At 37.2% G+C, this 14,995-nt stretch overlaps 1 protein-coding gene across 1 annotated transcript in view; it reads left to right on the top strand.

Annotated features, from left to right (window-relative positions):
• The window catches only part of ADAMTS3 (ADAM metallopeptidase with thrombospondin type 1 motif 3), a 292,240-nt gene that overhangs the window by 267,646 nt on the left and 9,599 nt on the right, over positions 1–14,995 (top strand). Inside the window, exons 16-19 of the mRNA XM_018049560.1 lie at positions 1,083–1,163; positions 3,028–3,191; positions 8,999–9,164; positions 12,469–12,601. Coding sequence (XP_017905049.1) covers positions 1,083–1,163; positions 3,028–3,191; positions 8,999–9,164; positions 12,469–12,601 — 544 coding nt within the window. The remainder of the gene's footprint in view (positions 1–1,082; positions 1,164–3,027; positions 3,192–8,998; positions 9,165–12,468; positions 12,602–14,995) is intronic.

Below are 14,995 nucleotides of genomic sequence, written 5' to 3'. Positions count from 1 at the left end.
TATAGGTAATCATTGTCCATATAGAAATGACCAAAAAACAGATTTCTTTCTGACTCCACCAGCAATTTTATATTTATAACTGGATTTCTGTCAATAGTTACAATGTATGAGTTATAGGTTTCATAATGTAATGAAGGTATAAGTTGCATAATCTTCCTATATTCATTTTTGATGGAAACGAGAAGAAACATTTTGGTTTCTCTATTTCCCCTGACTATTGTTGATTTATAGTTAGGACCTTAATTCTAAATGATCTTAAGATAATTTTTCAGTTCAGTTAAGATAACTTTTAGGACATGTGATAATACTAGGAAGGTTTATTATATAGGACAATAGGACCTTAAAACCTAAGACAACCTATTAAGCATTTTGGTTTGCAGTTTCTCAATTAGAAGATTGAACTTAGAGTCAGTGTAAAGGCACTGAGTGACATAACTTGCAGATGTTTTCCAACCAATCTACAAAATATATTTTACAACATTGCCATTTATAACTGTGTAAAGCCTTAAAAGTAGTTGCTAATCATGATATAAATGAAAACTACTCACAGGTTTTTCTTTTGTAATTTCTTTAGAATAGAGCAGGCTTTTAAATCTGAAGCTATTTCATTAATTAGAAGTTTAGCTATCTATACTTGCCACTTAGACTTTTAAAATAATATATAGACCAATAAAAAACCTCAAGAAATTCACCAACTAATCACACTATAAATGAGCCACTGTTCAAAAGGATAATTTAAAAAACTAAAGTCGCATGGAGGGACACAGAAGAGTATACTGTTATATTTGCCTGAATTATTGTTGCCAGAATTGTAGGTCAATACAAAATAAGTGCCTAGTGGGTTAGAAACAAAATTAATTTTTTGTCAACTTAATAATTATAAAGAAAAATATGCCTCTGATCCTGTGCCAGGTGTCACAAAATCCGCCAGTGCTTTGAAGTTAATTTCTAAAACTGCTTTTTTCGGTTTATGGATGCCTTCTTCTGCATGCAGGAGCTGTAGGAACGTAATGCCTGACTAACCAAGGTTGTTGCTTTTGTTTTCTTCTTTGCTTCCTCCAATATTTACTACACATGCAAAGGGTACCTTAAGATGTTTGATATACCCCCTGGTGCTAGACATGTGTTAATCCAAGAAGACGAGGCTTCCCCTCATGTTCTTGGTAAGTGTTTCTGTCTGCTGGCTGTGCTTTAACATGCACTGAAATGTAGAAATGTCAAAGAAATGATACAGAGATATAGATACATGAGTATGTGTGTATCTGTGTCCATGTATACGCATAGGTATCTATATCTATGTACACACATAGGTCTGCAAGGTTCAAAATTGTGTATAAAGTCATCATTACCTGGTTTGCGTTGGTCATTTCTCCCAACTATTCTTTCTTTCTAATAAGAAATATTCACAACTAGAGTTTTAATTTCTGGTGATACCTGGGTTGGTTCATTAGGACATGAAGGAAAAAATAATTTGGTAAGTGTGAATTTGTTACACATTTTTATTCTGTTATTGGGAGATGAGAAAAAGTAAAATATTAATAAAATGCACTAAATTAAGGAATAATATCAGAAAAATTTGCCATATTTGTTGACAAATTTATTCTGATATTTTGGTTGATGCCATACTGTATGCCTCTTCTTTTAGTGCATTTTAAGTTCTTTGACTGAAAACCAACCTCATCCAGGTTGTGCTAGTCCAGTTAAAAGTGTCCTGATATCTGTTATGTGTCCAGTTTGACTGGCACATGCAGATTCGTTTTCTGCATGCTTTCTGTTTATTATCTGCAAATTATCCTGTTTATAATTTCCAAAAGAAGAATTTTTCCTCCTTTCTATATTAGAAGATCATGTAGAAATGTCATTCTAGAGGAGTTTATATTTAAAATGAATGCACAAATGTAAACACAGCTTTCACATATTCCTTGAGCCGTTAAATTACTAAGATGATTTCTGAAACTGACACATCTGTCAAACCTGTGAAAATACATAGTAAATTGCTTTTCTAAATACATGTAACTTCAAAATGTATTGGGTTTTTTTTTTAGTGTTACATGGAATTTTTTCTTAGTATTTAAAATATATTTACTATTAGATTCCAAAATAGTCCTACTAGTATGTAAAATATATTTACGACTAGATTCCAAAACAGTCTCCACTGTCTAGCTGCAGTCCTTTATCCCATAATTGGAATTCCCTACTTTTTATTCTGGAATTCAGATTATTATCTTTGGAAAAATTAGTTTAAAATTTCAAGAGGAATAAATGTATTTAACTAAAATTACTCATGTTTTCTACACATTTAGTAATAGTAATAACTTTTGAAATTTTATTTTCTAATATCATTAAATGCCAACGTACCTCCAACCTTTAAAATCCCATTTGTTATTTTTATTCATTAGAGAAAGCATTTTATTTAATAATATATAGTAAATCTGTAATATATTACAATTTCTGTCACCAGTAAAGAGCTTTTCCTGACCATTTTAGTAGGTAATGTGACTTTAGAATTTTATAGTTGTCAGGACTAATTACTTGTTGGCCTAAAAATTAGTTCAACTGTTTTGAGTACCTCTAATATTTTGACTTAACTTGAAAGAGCTACACAGTAAAAAAAAATAAAATAAAAAAGGCATTATGTTGTATGCGGTCCTAGTATAAATCATTTGTATTACTTGTTGTAGAATAAGCCATTATTTTAAAAATATTTCCAGCTTCCTGAGGAAATGTATGGGATGAATGAGTTAGGAAGTGTTGACTGCTTTGGCAGTGTTTTCGAATGGGAATATTTGTTAATTTTGATTTTCTATCTCACCATCTCGCCACTATTTTTAACTGGTTAGGAAGGCTTCTTGAGAATTTTGAATGCCTACTGAATGAAGCATGAGTCCTGTCAGAAGTAACACTCATTTTAATTGCTTTGATACTCATAAATACAGCCTTTCATTTATAGGCGAGAGGCTTAACTGTGAATCTTCAAAGCTGTAATAAGATAAAATGTTTGCCGGTTACTCATTTTTCTTTCCTTAGCAATTAAGAATCAGGCTACAGGCCACTATATTTTAAATGGCAAAGGGGAGGAAGCCAAGTCAAAGACCTTCATAGATCTTGGTGTGGAATGGGATTATAACATTGAAGATGACATTGAAACTCTCCACACCGATGGACCTTTACATGATCCTGTTATTGTTTTGGTATGTGGCATTACAGGCTTACTGTGTAGTTGTTTTACTTTATATTTTTATAATTAATCTATCTTAATTACAATTAATTTTATAATTAAATACTTAATATAATATAATTAATTAGAATTAATTTTATTTACTGGCTTGTTTTTAATAATTCCATTTATCCTTGCTCTTTATTCTTTGGGGAAGTTTGTCATATCTTTTATTATATATACATTATAAATGAAATACAATATTATTATCTTTGATTTTAGTAATCGGTTATCTTTTAAAGACAAGGAAAGAAAAAATAGATTTTTATATTTACTCACATATTTAGCATTGTTGATGCTCTTCATTTTTCCTGGTAAATCTGATTTTCTATTTAGTACCCTTTACTTTTGATATAATGAACTTCCTTTAACATTTCTTGTGCTATGGGTATGCATGCTAGCCAGTTACTCTCTCTGCTTTCAATTCTTGGAAAACATCTTTATGTCACTCTATTCTTAAAGGACATCTTCACTAGAAATAAAATTGGAAGTGGCTAGCTTGTTTGTTTTTTTCTCAGCACTTTAAAGATGTTTTTCTATCATTGTAGAGAGGTCCAGGAATTTGGGGTTTCATCTAGGAAATAGATATGACTATGAGGTGGCACCCAAACATATTGTTCAGGTGATGCCTTAGCAGGTTTGCATGTGAGGCCACCTTCAGGAAGAAGACAAGGGCAAAGGAACTTCTGGAGGAAGGGAAACTCAAGAGGAGATTATGCGTCCAGGTGACGTTGCCTAGCGGCACAGCGGGGAGACGCCAGGTTGGAGAGCTTCCAAAGGCAGCAGCAGCAGCAGCTTGGGATCCTGATAACCACAAAGTCTTATTTATAATTAGTGGATTTGGGGTCCAGTTTTATAAGGGTATGCAAAGCAAACAGGCTCTGTTCTTTAGTTGCTCAGTCGTGTCTGACTCTTTGTGACCCCATGGACTGCAGAAAACCAGGTTTCCCTGTCCTTCACTATCTCCTGCAGTTCGCTCAAACGCATGTCCATTGAGTCAATGAAGCCATCCAACCATCTCATCCTCTGTCTCCCCCTTCTCTTCTAGATGGTTAGAAATCTACTTGTTTGGGCTACATTTGAAACAATTGGCTATGTGAAAATCCGAGTTTGGTGCCAATGGACTTTTGAGCTAATCAGTCTGAACTTGCTGTGTATAAATAAAGGACCTAGGGGCCAATATACAGGAGCCATCATTGACTCATTTATATAACATTTGTCTGCTCGAATCCATTGTTTATGATGAGAAGTAACCACTCCAGTGTTCTTGCCTGGAGAATCCCAGGGATGGGGAAGTTGGTGGGCTGCCGTCTACAGGGTCGCACAGAGTCGGACACAACTGAAGTGACTTAGCAGCAGCAGTTAGCAAGCTTCATTTAGGTTGCTGCTGTGCATTTAGTGTGTCAGTATTCTCTGGCTGCATTTTACAATTTTCTCCTTATCTTTTTGTCTTGGACGGTTTGTAATTTGACTGAGGCATGCTTAGTTTGTGATGTTCTTTGTATGTATCCTGCTTGGGGGTCACCAAGTATCGTGGCTCTATAGATTGATGTTTTTCACTAAATTGAGGTAAATTTTCCATACGTCTTCAAGTTTATTTTTCCCCCATCTCTCTCTTTCTATTCCTGGGACTCACTTACATGTATGTTAAAACAGTTGGAGTTGGTTCACGAGACTTATGAACTGTGTTCATCCTTTTGTAATCGCTGTCTTTTCTCTGTCCTTCAGATTGGCTAATTTCTATTGAACTGTGTTCAAATTCTTTTACTGTCTTATGTGGTCTCCAGTCTGCCACTGAGCCCATACAGTAAAGTTTTCATGTCAGATAGTGTACTTCGTTTTCTAGAATTTCCTTTTTTTTTCTTTTCTTATAATTTCCATTTTTCTACTGAGATGTCCATATATTTTCACTATGTCCAACTTTTCCTCTAAGTCCTGAGACTTCATATTGCCTGATTTTGTGGGCTCTTTTTTTTTTTCTCCTTGATTATAGTTCACATTGTCATACTTCTTATACTTTTTTTATTGTACACTGAGCATAAGAGATGGTGAGTTGTCAGGCCTTTAAGTTTACCTTGCCTTCCTTAAAAGCACTGGGTTTTATTCTGTCTGGCAGTTATTGTTGGTTTCCACTGATCTTGGAGGCTCAGTTTTCCTTTCTGAGGGTTGATCTGTTTCAATTTTGTTCTTATTCTTATGTCTTGGCTTTCTGGTGCCGTAACTGCATGTCTGAAGTTCTGGGGAGCCTGTCCCGAGGCACCTCTGTCCTGCTCCCAGCCCCATGGCAGCCGCTCGTTGGTGGATAGCATGGTTTCTTGGCCTGGGCGAGCACAGGCCAGTCCTCTATGTAGAAAACTCATGCAGCTTTCTGGACCACCCTCTCTGAAGCCCTCTTTTCTTTAGCGCCCGTGTCTCTGAAAGCCCCAAACTCCCCACTCCTCAGCTCAGTGAGACACTGACTTGGCTTGGGTTCCTGCTCTCCATACCAAGGTCCAGACCTGGCCCTGTTCAGAAGCCAGTAATTCTCCTCATGGAGATCATTATCCTTTGCCATGTTATTCATTGCAAGAAAAAAATTCTCTCAAATATTGTATCCAGTTTTATTATTTTTAATATCAGGAAGGCAACTCTGTTACTTCCTCATGAATGAAAGCAGAAGTGATCATTTTGACTTGAAATATATTGTTAGATTCTGTATACCAAACCAATATTTATTGGATTCCCTATAAAAATATTATACCAATCTAAAATAAATCATCTCACTAAATTTCAAATCTTTCTTCATTTGAAAATTATTTCTGCTTGATAAAGTGTCTGCTCAGATCTTTTGTCCATCGTTAAAGTAGGTTGCTTTTTTCTTTTTAACTTTTCAGAGTTTTTATATATACTCAATATATAAATCCTCTATGAAATGTGATTTTTCAGATATTCTCTTCTAATATGTAGTTTCTTTTCCTTCTCCTAATAGTGTTTTCCATAAAGAAAAATATTTTAACTTTATTGAAGTCCAATTTATCAATTTTTCCTTTTATGGATCAAGACTTTCTTATTATATATGGTTGTTTTTTCTTTTTTCTTGATCCAGGATCAAAATTCGTTTTCTTCTTTTTATTGTAACTTTTATAGTTTTACATTTAACCATTTTAATTTTATTAACCATTTAAGCTAATTTTATACACACTTTGTCTGCATTAGGGTCTTAGTTTTGTACATGGATATCCATACATTATCTATTCTTATATAACAGATCATCCCAAACTTGGTGGCTGAACACAAGCAACATTATTATCTCATAGTTTCTCTGGGTCAGGAATCTGGGAATAGCTTCCATGACTAGTTCTAGCTCAGGGTATCTCATGAGGATGCTCTCAGATGAGGCTACAGTCACCTTAGGGCTCCACTGGAGAGAATTTTCTCAGTTCCCAGTTCAGTCACATGGCAGTTGAAAGCCCTTGGAAGACTGCTCCCAAGCTTCTTCACATGGATGCTTAAATAGGATGCTAAAGTGTCCTTATCACATGACAGCTGTCTTCCAGAAGTGAGTGATTCAAATGATCCAGAAAGTGAGAATGCCACCAAGACAGAAGTCAGTCTTTTTAACCTAACCTTAGAAATGACATCCTTTCACATCTGCTGCTATTTGCTAGAAGCAAGCCACTGGTCCAGGATCCACTGAAGGAGAGAAGAATTAAGCTCCACTTCTTGAGAGAGAGAAAGCGTCAAAGGACTTGCACACACATTTTTTAAGCCACCAGTGTCCAGCACCATTTGTTGAAAGCAATGTCCATTTTCCATTAAGTTCCCTTTTCATCTATGTCACAAGTTAACTACCCAAATTTATGTGGGCTTATTTCTGGACTCTCATTCTGTTCCATAGGTTAGATAATTTTGTAGGAAAATACATATCAATCAAATTTTATTTCGATTATTTTAAGTTTGATTGGTTGGTGATCAGAAGCTCTATTTTACTCATATGTAATTACATTGCATTCTTCTCCAGCATCACAGGTGTCTGGCCTCAGAGCCTTCTTGCAGGGCTTCGCCAATAATATTAGAGTGACCCCAGGGAGCCATGTGTAATTGATACAATCCTGTAAAAACTACATGAAAGTCAATAAAAACTATTTATAAAAAAGAGTGCTTTGCTAGAAAAGTAAAGATCACATAAAAAGCTGAGAATACACTTGCAAGGTTTATTATAAAAGGATTAATATTTCTATTGCTTAGATTACATGAAAAAAAGAATATGTATAACAATAAAATAAAGAGGATCTGACATGAACATACAATGCATGGTGGACAAAATACAAGTGACCAATAAACTTAGGAAAATTAATCTTTACTATTTATCAAATAAATAGCAATTAAAACAACATTTTTTTGCCCATTCAGTTAACAAAGAGGAAAATGATTTAATACACAGTGCTGAATGGGAGCACCTTCATATACTTTCATTATGAAAATAATCATTGTTTTAAGTATTCTGAAGGGCCATTCATTGGTCTATTATGAGAACTATAAAAATGTGTTTGTACCCTTTACCACATTAAGTAAAATCAGAAATTATCACAAAAATGGGGATAAATTTTAATCAAAATATAGATATTAATTTTTCTGATTAAATAAGGTACACTAGGATTAAATGGGCTGCCCAGGTGGAATAATGGTTAAGGATCCACCTGCCAGTGTGGGGGATGCTGGAGACCTGGGTTAGACCCGTGAGTCAGGAAGATCCCCTGGAGTAGGAAATGATTACCCACTCCAGTATTCTTGCTGGAGAAATCCCATGGACAGAGGAGCTTGGCAGTCTACAAAAAGGCTCTACAGAGGAGCTTTTACAGTCCATGGGGCTGCAAAGAGTTGGACACGACTGAGTGACTGAACTGGAGAAGGCAATGGCAGCCCACTCCAGTACTCTTGCCTGGAAAATCCCATGGACAGAGGAGCGTGGTGGGGGGCAGGCCATGGGGTCACTAAGAGTCGGGCACGACTGAACGACTTCACTTTTACTTTTCACTTTCATGCATTGGAGACGGAAATGGCAGCCCACTCCAGTGTTCTTGCCTGGAGAATCCCAGGGACGGGGGAGCCTGGCGGGCTGCCGTCTATGGGGTCGCGCAGAGTCGGACACGACTGAAGCGACTTAGCAGCGGCAGAGTGACTGGACGTGCACTCGTGCACTAAGAGTAAACACTATGCTGGCATTTAGAAATGTATTTTCAAAGAATATTTACTGTCTTGGGAAGTGCGTGACATGTTAAGTGAAATAAGCAAGACCAGAAAAGTATGTATGTGTACACATAGACACACACTCACACACACACATATGCAAATATCTTGAGGTTCTATCCCCAAATAATAAAAGTGACTTTAGTTTTCTCTGGTTTAGTGGAATTATGGATGATTTTTATTTTCTTTATATTTTTTCATGATCTCTATATTTTCTGGACGGAATATGATTATCTTTATCACCATAACAAAAGTCTACTGTAAAGAGTAACAATTAAGTACACTCAGGAATTATGTAACTTGAGGAACTCTAAATTGAATTTTATTGTATTTTTTTAAACTTTTTAATGTCAAGATACTTTATATATTTGCATTTTTTTCTTAGTCAAGACATACCTATACTTAAGTGATAGAAAGAAAAAAAACTCTTATTTTTAGAAACTACTTGAAAGTCTTCCAGTTTTAATAAGATACGTATTCTGAAATATTTGTAATTTTTCATTCAAATTTAAAACTCAGGTGATTTACATATCTATTTCATGTATACATTAGATTATACCTCAGGAGAACGATACCCGCTCTAGCCTGACATATAAGTACATCATCCACGAGGACTCTGCACCTACAATCAACAGCAACAATGTCATCCAGGAAGAATTAGATACTTTTGAGTGGGCATTGAAGAGCTGGTCTCAGTGTTCCAAACCCTGTGGTGGAGGTAACAAATTGAACCCATTTATTATACTAAAATGTAATTCATATAAAAGCCAGTCTTCTTCCTTCTGCCTTAAGGATTGTGTCTAACTGAGGATACAACCTGAGAAATACCAGACATAACCAGAACTTACATATAAAGCATTTTGACTGAAATCTCAGGATCTACAAATGATAGGAATCCATTCATATCAATAGTAGACCATCTTAAAATTCCTTGGCCCTTTCCCCTTGTCTTATATCCATGCAGTGGTACCCTTGGTCACTTTTTTCTTTCCTAACTCTCCCAAACCTCAGTGTCTTTTGCTTCTTACCTTCCTTCTCCTCCGCTTTTACTTTCCATAATTCTTTTCAGCATTAATAATGGAAGAGCTCTTAGTTGTGCTATATACCAGATACTATTTTAAGTGTTTTATACTTTAATGATGGATGGCTCTAAGAGGTTGGTACTGTCTTTACCTCTATCATACTGGTGGGGAAAGTGACGCACAGGGAAGCTCAGCACTGTAAGATACAAACCCAGGTAGGTAGCCTGGCTTCTTCGTACCTGTTTATACTGCATTCTGCTACCTGTCCGCTCTCTCTCTGGAGTAGATCCATTAAGCTCAGCTCAAAGTTTCTCAGTCTCTCCCATTATCCATTCCTCTAGTTTGGAACAACAAGTGCTCCACAATGGAGCTAGCCTAGACAGAATTCTCTCACAATAGTAACACTTCATAGTTGAAAACAAGAAATTATTCACAGCAGGGAATGCCTGGGTAAATATTTTTACTTTTAAATTCAAAGATGTATTTTTAAAGGTTTTTCTCTAGAAAGGACAAAAAATGTTTTTAGATAATTATTTGAAATGACACTTTAGGTACTTTCTTAGTGGTTCAGTGGCTAAGACTGCACTTTTACTGCAGAGGGCACAGGTTCAGTCCCTGGTCAAGGAACTAAGATACTGTGTGCCACGGGTGTGGCCCAAAACTAAATGAAACAAAAATGATACTCTATCTACCACAAAATGATTATTTAATTTGGATCCTCCTACTGCATCTGCCTGCAGTACAGGAGACCCAGGCTTGATCCCTGGGTCAGGAAGATGCCCTGGAGAAGGAAATGGCAGTTTACTCCAGTATTCCTGGCTGGAAAATCCTATGGAGAAAGGAGCCTGGGGGGCTATAGTCCTTGGAGTCACAAGAGTTGGATACGACTTAGTGACTAAACTGCCACCAACCACCGCTGCGTCGTCGACATCTACTTGGTCACAAGACTTTCAGATGCACCTTTTTAATATCTGCTAGATCTATTCCTCCCTCATCAGGCTTCCTTCTCGACTTTGAAAGGGAAGATTATTGCAGAAGTCTCTTAACTAGCCAACTAAATTTGATTTTCTTCTCTTCATTTCTAGGTAATTTCTTGAATGGATGAATAAATGAATGAGTAGAATTATATTCCCTGATTCAGATCCTTCTTTCTCTCAATATGTTACCCTGAAGACAAAACATAATTTATGTAATATTCTTGACCAAAGTGAAAACCTGAATCGAACCGTTAGGAGACAGATAAACCCAGACTGTGGGACATTTTACAAAACAACTGGCTTATCATCTCAAAAATGTTAAAAGACAGAAAGAGATTAAAACTATTCCTGATTAATTCCATGACTACTAAATGCAATGCATGTTCTTTGACTGGAGAAACATTTTTATAGAGTACATTATAGGGCAATTGATAAATTTTGAATATCGTCTTTATATTAGATAATAGTATTATATTTGGGTTAAATATTCTGATTTTAAGAGTATATTGTAGCTATGTGGGATAACGTGCTTGTTGTGAGCTATATGCTGAGGTATTTAGAAGTGAAGAATCAGAATGTTAGCAACTTACTCTCAAAAGGTTCAGCAACATTTTATATGTAAATGTATATGTGGTACTCGTTTAGTTGCTAAGTCATGTCTGACTCTTGTGATCCCATGGACTGTAGCCTGCCAGGGTCCTCTGTCCATGGGATTCTCCAGGCAAGAATATTGAAGTGGGCTGCCATTTCCTTCTCCAGAGGATCTTCCCAACCCAGGAATCGAATGCGGCTCTCCTGCATTGCAAGCAGATTCTTTACTGATATAATCTGTTTATTATATGTTATAACTAATATATATGATGTAAAAATATGTATGTCAAATATGCTGACATGGTAAAAAAAAGGTTAATCTAGGTGTAAGGCATATTCATGTGCTTTCCTTACACTTTTTTAGATTTAAAATTTTCCAAAATTAAAAAATAATATATGTATACACATATATAATGTTTTTAAACATTAAAAAATAATATATATGTGTGTCAGTGACTCAGTCGTGTCCGACTCTCTGTGACCCCATGGACTGCAGCCCTCCAGGCTCTTCTGTTCATGGGATTCTCCAGGCAAGAATACTGGAGTGGGTTGCCATTTCCTTCTCCATTTCCCTCTTCATACCTGACCTCTAATCCAAGCCCCGCCCCTCACCCCGCCCCGCCACCCCCGTGCCCATCTCTTCCGTCCATATATATATGTTTTTTAAACGTCCAAGTCGGTGCCTGGGGAGACCCTCAATAACTCCCTAAACATTTGTCTGGCCCACAGATCTTTTAAGACCGGATCCCATACTTCAGCCATTCAAAGAGCCCTGAAGTTTTCTATCATTTCATTTGCTTGGACTATTGTTCTGCTTCATTCTCTTCGTTGTTGTTCAGTCTCTAAGTCATGCCCAACTTTTCTGGGACCCAGACACGGATACTGGAGTGGGTTGCCATTTCCCACTCCAGGGGATCTTCCTGACCCAGGGATCGAACTCATGTCTTCTTCAGGGGCAAGCAGGTTCTTTACCACTGAACCACCAGTGAAGTCCATTGCCTTTACTGGTGCTGTCTGAACTTGAGGATTCTGCCCAGGGAAGTGCTGATCTTGTAAACATTCTCTGTCTGTCCTCCAGCTAAGGCAGAGAACTTCCCCTCTGTGCTCCTTTGCTGCCCTCTACAGTCAATTATTGACATGGCTTTGTAGAAGCCTATGTCACTAGGTATGACATAGTTTTCCTGACTATCTTACTAGACTGTATTTCAGGATCTAGTTCATTAACAAGCATGAAGTTGCTATTTAATACTTTATATTTATTAAAGGATTTTTGTTTAACTTTTATTTAATTATTTAATTTGCTTCTGGAACTAGAGCACCTAGAACAGTGCCTGGCTCAATAAATATCTGATGAATGAAATGGATGAATAAATGATCAAATAGGTGACAGAATGAATAAATGACTAAATCAGAAATATATTTGCCTCCCCAGGTTTCCAGTACACTAAATACGGATGCCGTAGGAAAAGTGATAACAAAATGGTTCATCGCAGCTTCTGTGAGGTCAACAAAAAGCCAAAACCTATTAGAAGAATGTGCAATATTCAGGAGTGCACACATCCGCTGTAAGCATTTATTTTACCTATCCTTATATACCAAGGACAAAATGAAAGGGATTTAAATGGCATTAGCTCTTTTTAGTTTTAATTTAATTTTTACTCGAAGCTAATATGTGTACCTGCTTACAGTGATCAGATTATTTCATAGAAATTATATAAACCTTTAGTCCTGTGTTTTTTAACCATATTTCTGCTTCTCACTTTTACTTGTGCTTCTCTTTATTGAAGTACAGTTGATTTACAATATTGTGTTAATTTCAGGTGTGCAAGAAAATTATTCCGTTTTTTTCCGATTACCTGACTTTATAGGTTATTACAAGATATTGAATATAGTTCCCTGTACTACACAGTAAATCCTTTCTGCTTCTCTATTTTAGGTATAGTAGTTTGTATCTCTTAATCCCATACTCTTAATTTATTCCTCCTCACCCCCCTTTCCCCTTTGGTAACCATAAGTTTGTTTTCTATATCCGTGAATCTGTTTTGTATATAGATTTGTTTATATGTGTGTGCTGTGCTTAGTCGCTCAGTCATGTCTGATTCTTTGAGACCCGATGGGCTGTAGCCCGCCAGGCTCCTCTGTCCATGGGGATTCTCCAGGCAAGAATACTGGAGTGGGTTGCCATGCCCTCCTCCAGGGGATTTTCCCAACCCAGGGATCGAAACCAGGTCTCCCTCATCGCGGGTGGATTCTTTACCATCTGAGCCACCAGGAACTTGACTATCTTTCTTGGGCCTGCTGAGTTAATTATCATATGTCCAGGTTTCTCTGGTGGCCAAAAGTACCTACGACTATGAAGTATAATATACCTCTCATGTAATACCTATCTTCAAATGAGAATCACTATTGAAGTCTTCAAAACTTGAGTAAACTTCCTCAGCTGCCACCATTCATTCTTACTGTCAGCTGACAACTAGGGCAATCTCAAACTCTGAAGAGCAGAAACTGCCAAGGTCTTAACTTGCTTATATTTTGGTGCTGCATATATGGGCTTCCCCGGTGGCTCAGTGGTAAAGAATCTGCCTGCCAATGCAGGAGCCACAGGTTCAATACCTAGGTTGGAGGAAAGAAAGGCAACCCACTCCAGTATTCCTGCTTGGGAAATCTCATGGGCAAAGGAACCTGGCGGACTACAGTCCACGAGGTGACAAGAGAGCCAGACCTGACTTAGTGACTAAACAGCTACAACAACAAGCTCCGTATATACAGAATTTTTAAAAAATGCAGAGAGAAAGTAACTTTGGAAAGGACAATTAGTGTGTTTCCATTACATTCTGACAGGTTGATTAGCTGGAGGTAATCAATGGTGACAACCCTTTGGGATATATGTAATGAAGTACTCTCCGTAATAGTGTATCCATAGCTAATTTAGAGAGTGCTGGGACACTGACATTGAACTTGGATGTGTAATTTGGGAATGTCCCCGAGGAAATCTTTTTTAAAATATCTGCTTGGAAATGTTTCTATCAGGTACATTCATGGAAGTGGTTTCTGCTCAAGCATACAACTTTTATCAGGTCAATAAGGGCCTGTCTGAAGAACAAAAATTTTCAAATATAATGGATATGTCAGGTAGCCTTCGCAGCAACAACCACAGAGATGGAACAGTAATCTCAGAATATTAAAACATGTGTAGAGTCATGAAGTAATGAAAAAGCAGCAGCAGTCAAATCAGTTTGTCATGGCAGGGATCAGATGGATCCTTTTTATATTTACTGTGAGATATAGGCAATGGCAACTCACTCCAGTACTCTTGCCTGGAAAAACCCATGGACAGGGGAGCCCGGTAGGCTGCAGTCCATGGGGTCGCTAGGAGTGGGACAGGACTGAGTGACTTCACTTTCACTTTTCATTTTCATGCATTGGAGAAGGAAATGGCAACCCACTCCAGTGTTCTTGCCTGGAGAATCCCAGGGATGAGGGAGCCTGGTGGGCTGCCGTCTATGGGGTCGCACAGAGTCGGACACAACTGAGGCGACTTAGCAGCAGCAGCATGAGATATTTAACACCCTGAGGCAAAAGTTCATTGGTATCATATTTTTAGTTTCCACATATAAGTGATATCACATGATATTTGTCTTTTTCTGACTTCACTTCCTATGGTAATCTCCAGGTCCATCCATGATAGTGTATGTGGTATTATTTCCTTCTTTTTTTGATGAATAATAGCAATCAGTATACCACATCCTGTTTACCAGTGGGGGCTAGTTTTGGAAACTACCATGATGCCTGAATCTAACGGGAAAACCTTAAGCTGAGTTTCCAAAGCCCTCTGTAGATGATCCTTTCTGAAGAGAGAAGGTTGTTTCAAAGTCACCGGGGAGGCAGAATACCAAGGCCTAAAAAATAGAAGTGTCAGACCTACTTTTGTTAGAAAGTTCTGAGACTGATGCATGCAT

The sequence above is a fragment of the Capra hircus genome, chromosome 6 (assembly GCF_001704415.2).
Source record: "Capra hircus breed San Clemente chromosome 6, ASM170441v1, whole genome shotgun sequence".
In the NCBI taxonomy this organism is placed as follows: Eukaryota; Metazoa; Chordata; class Mammalia; order Artiodactyla; family Bovidae; genus Capra; species Capra hircus.
The sequence above is the reverse complement of the archived record's forward strand: the minus strand, read 5'-3'. Positions and strand labels throughout refer to the sequence as shown.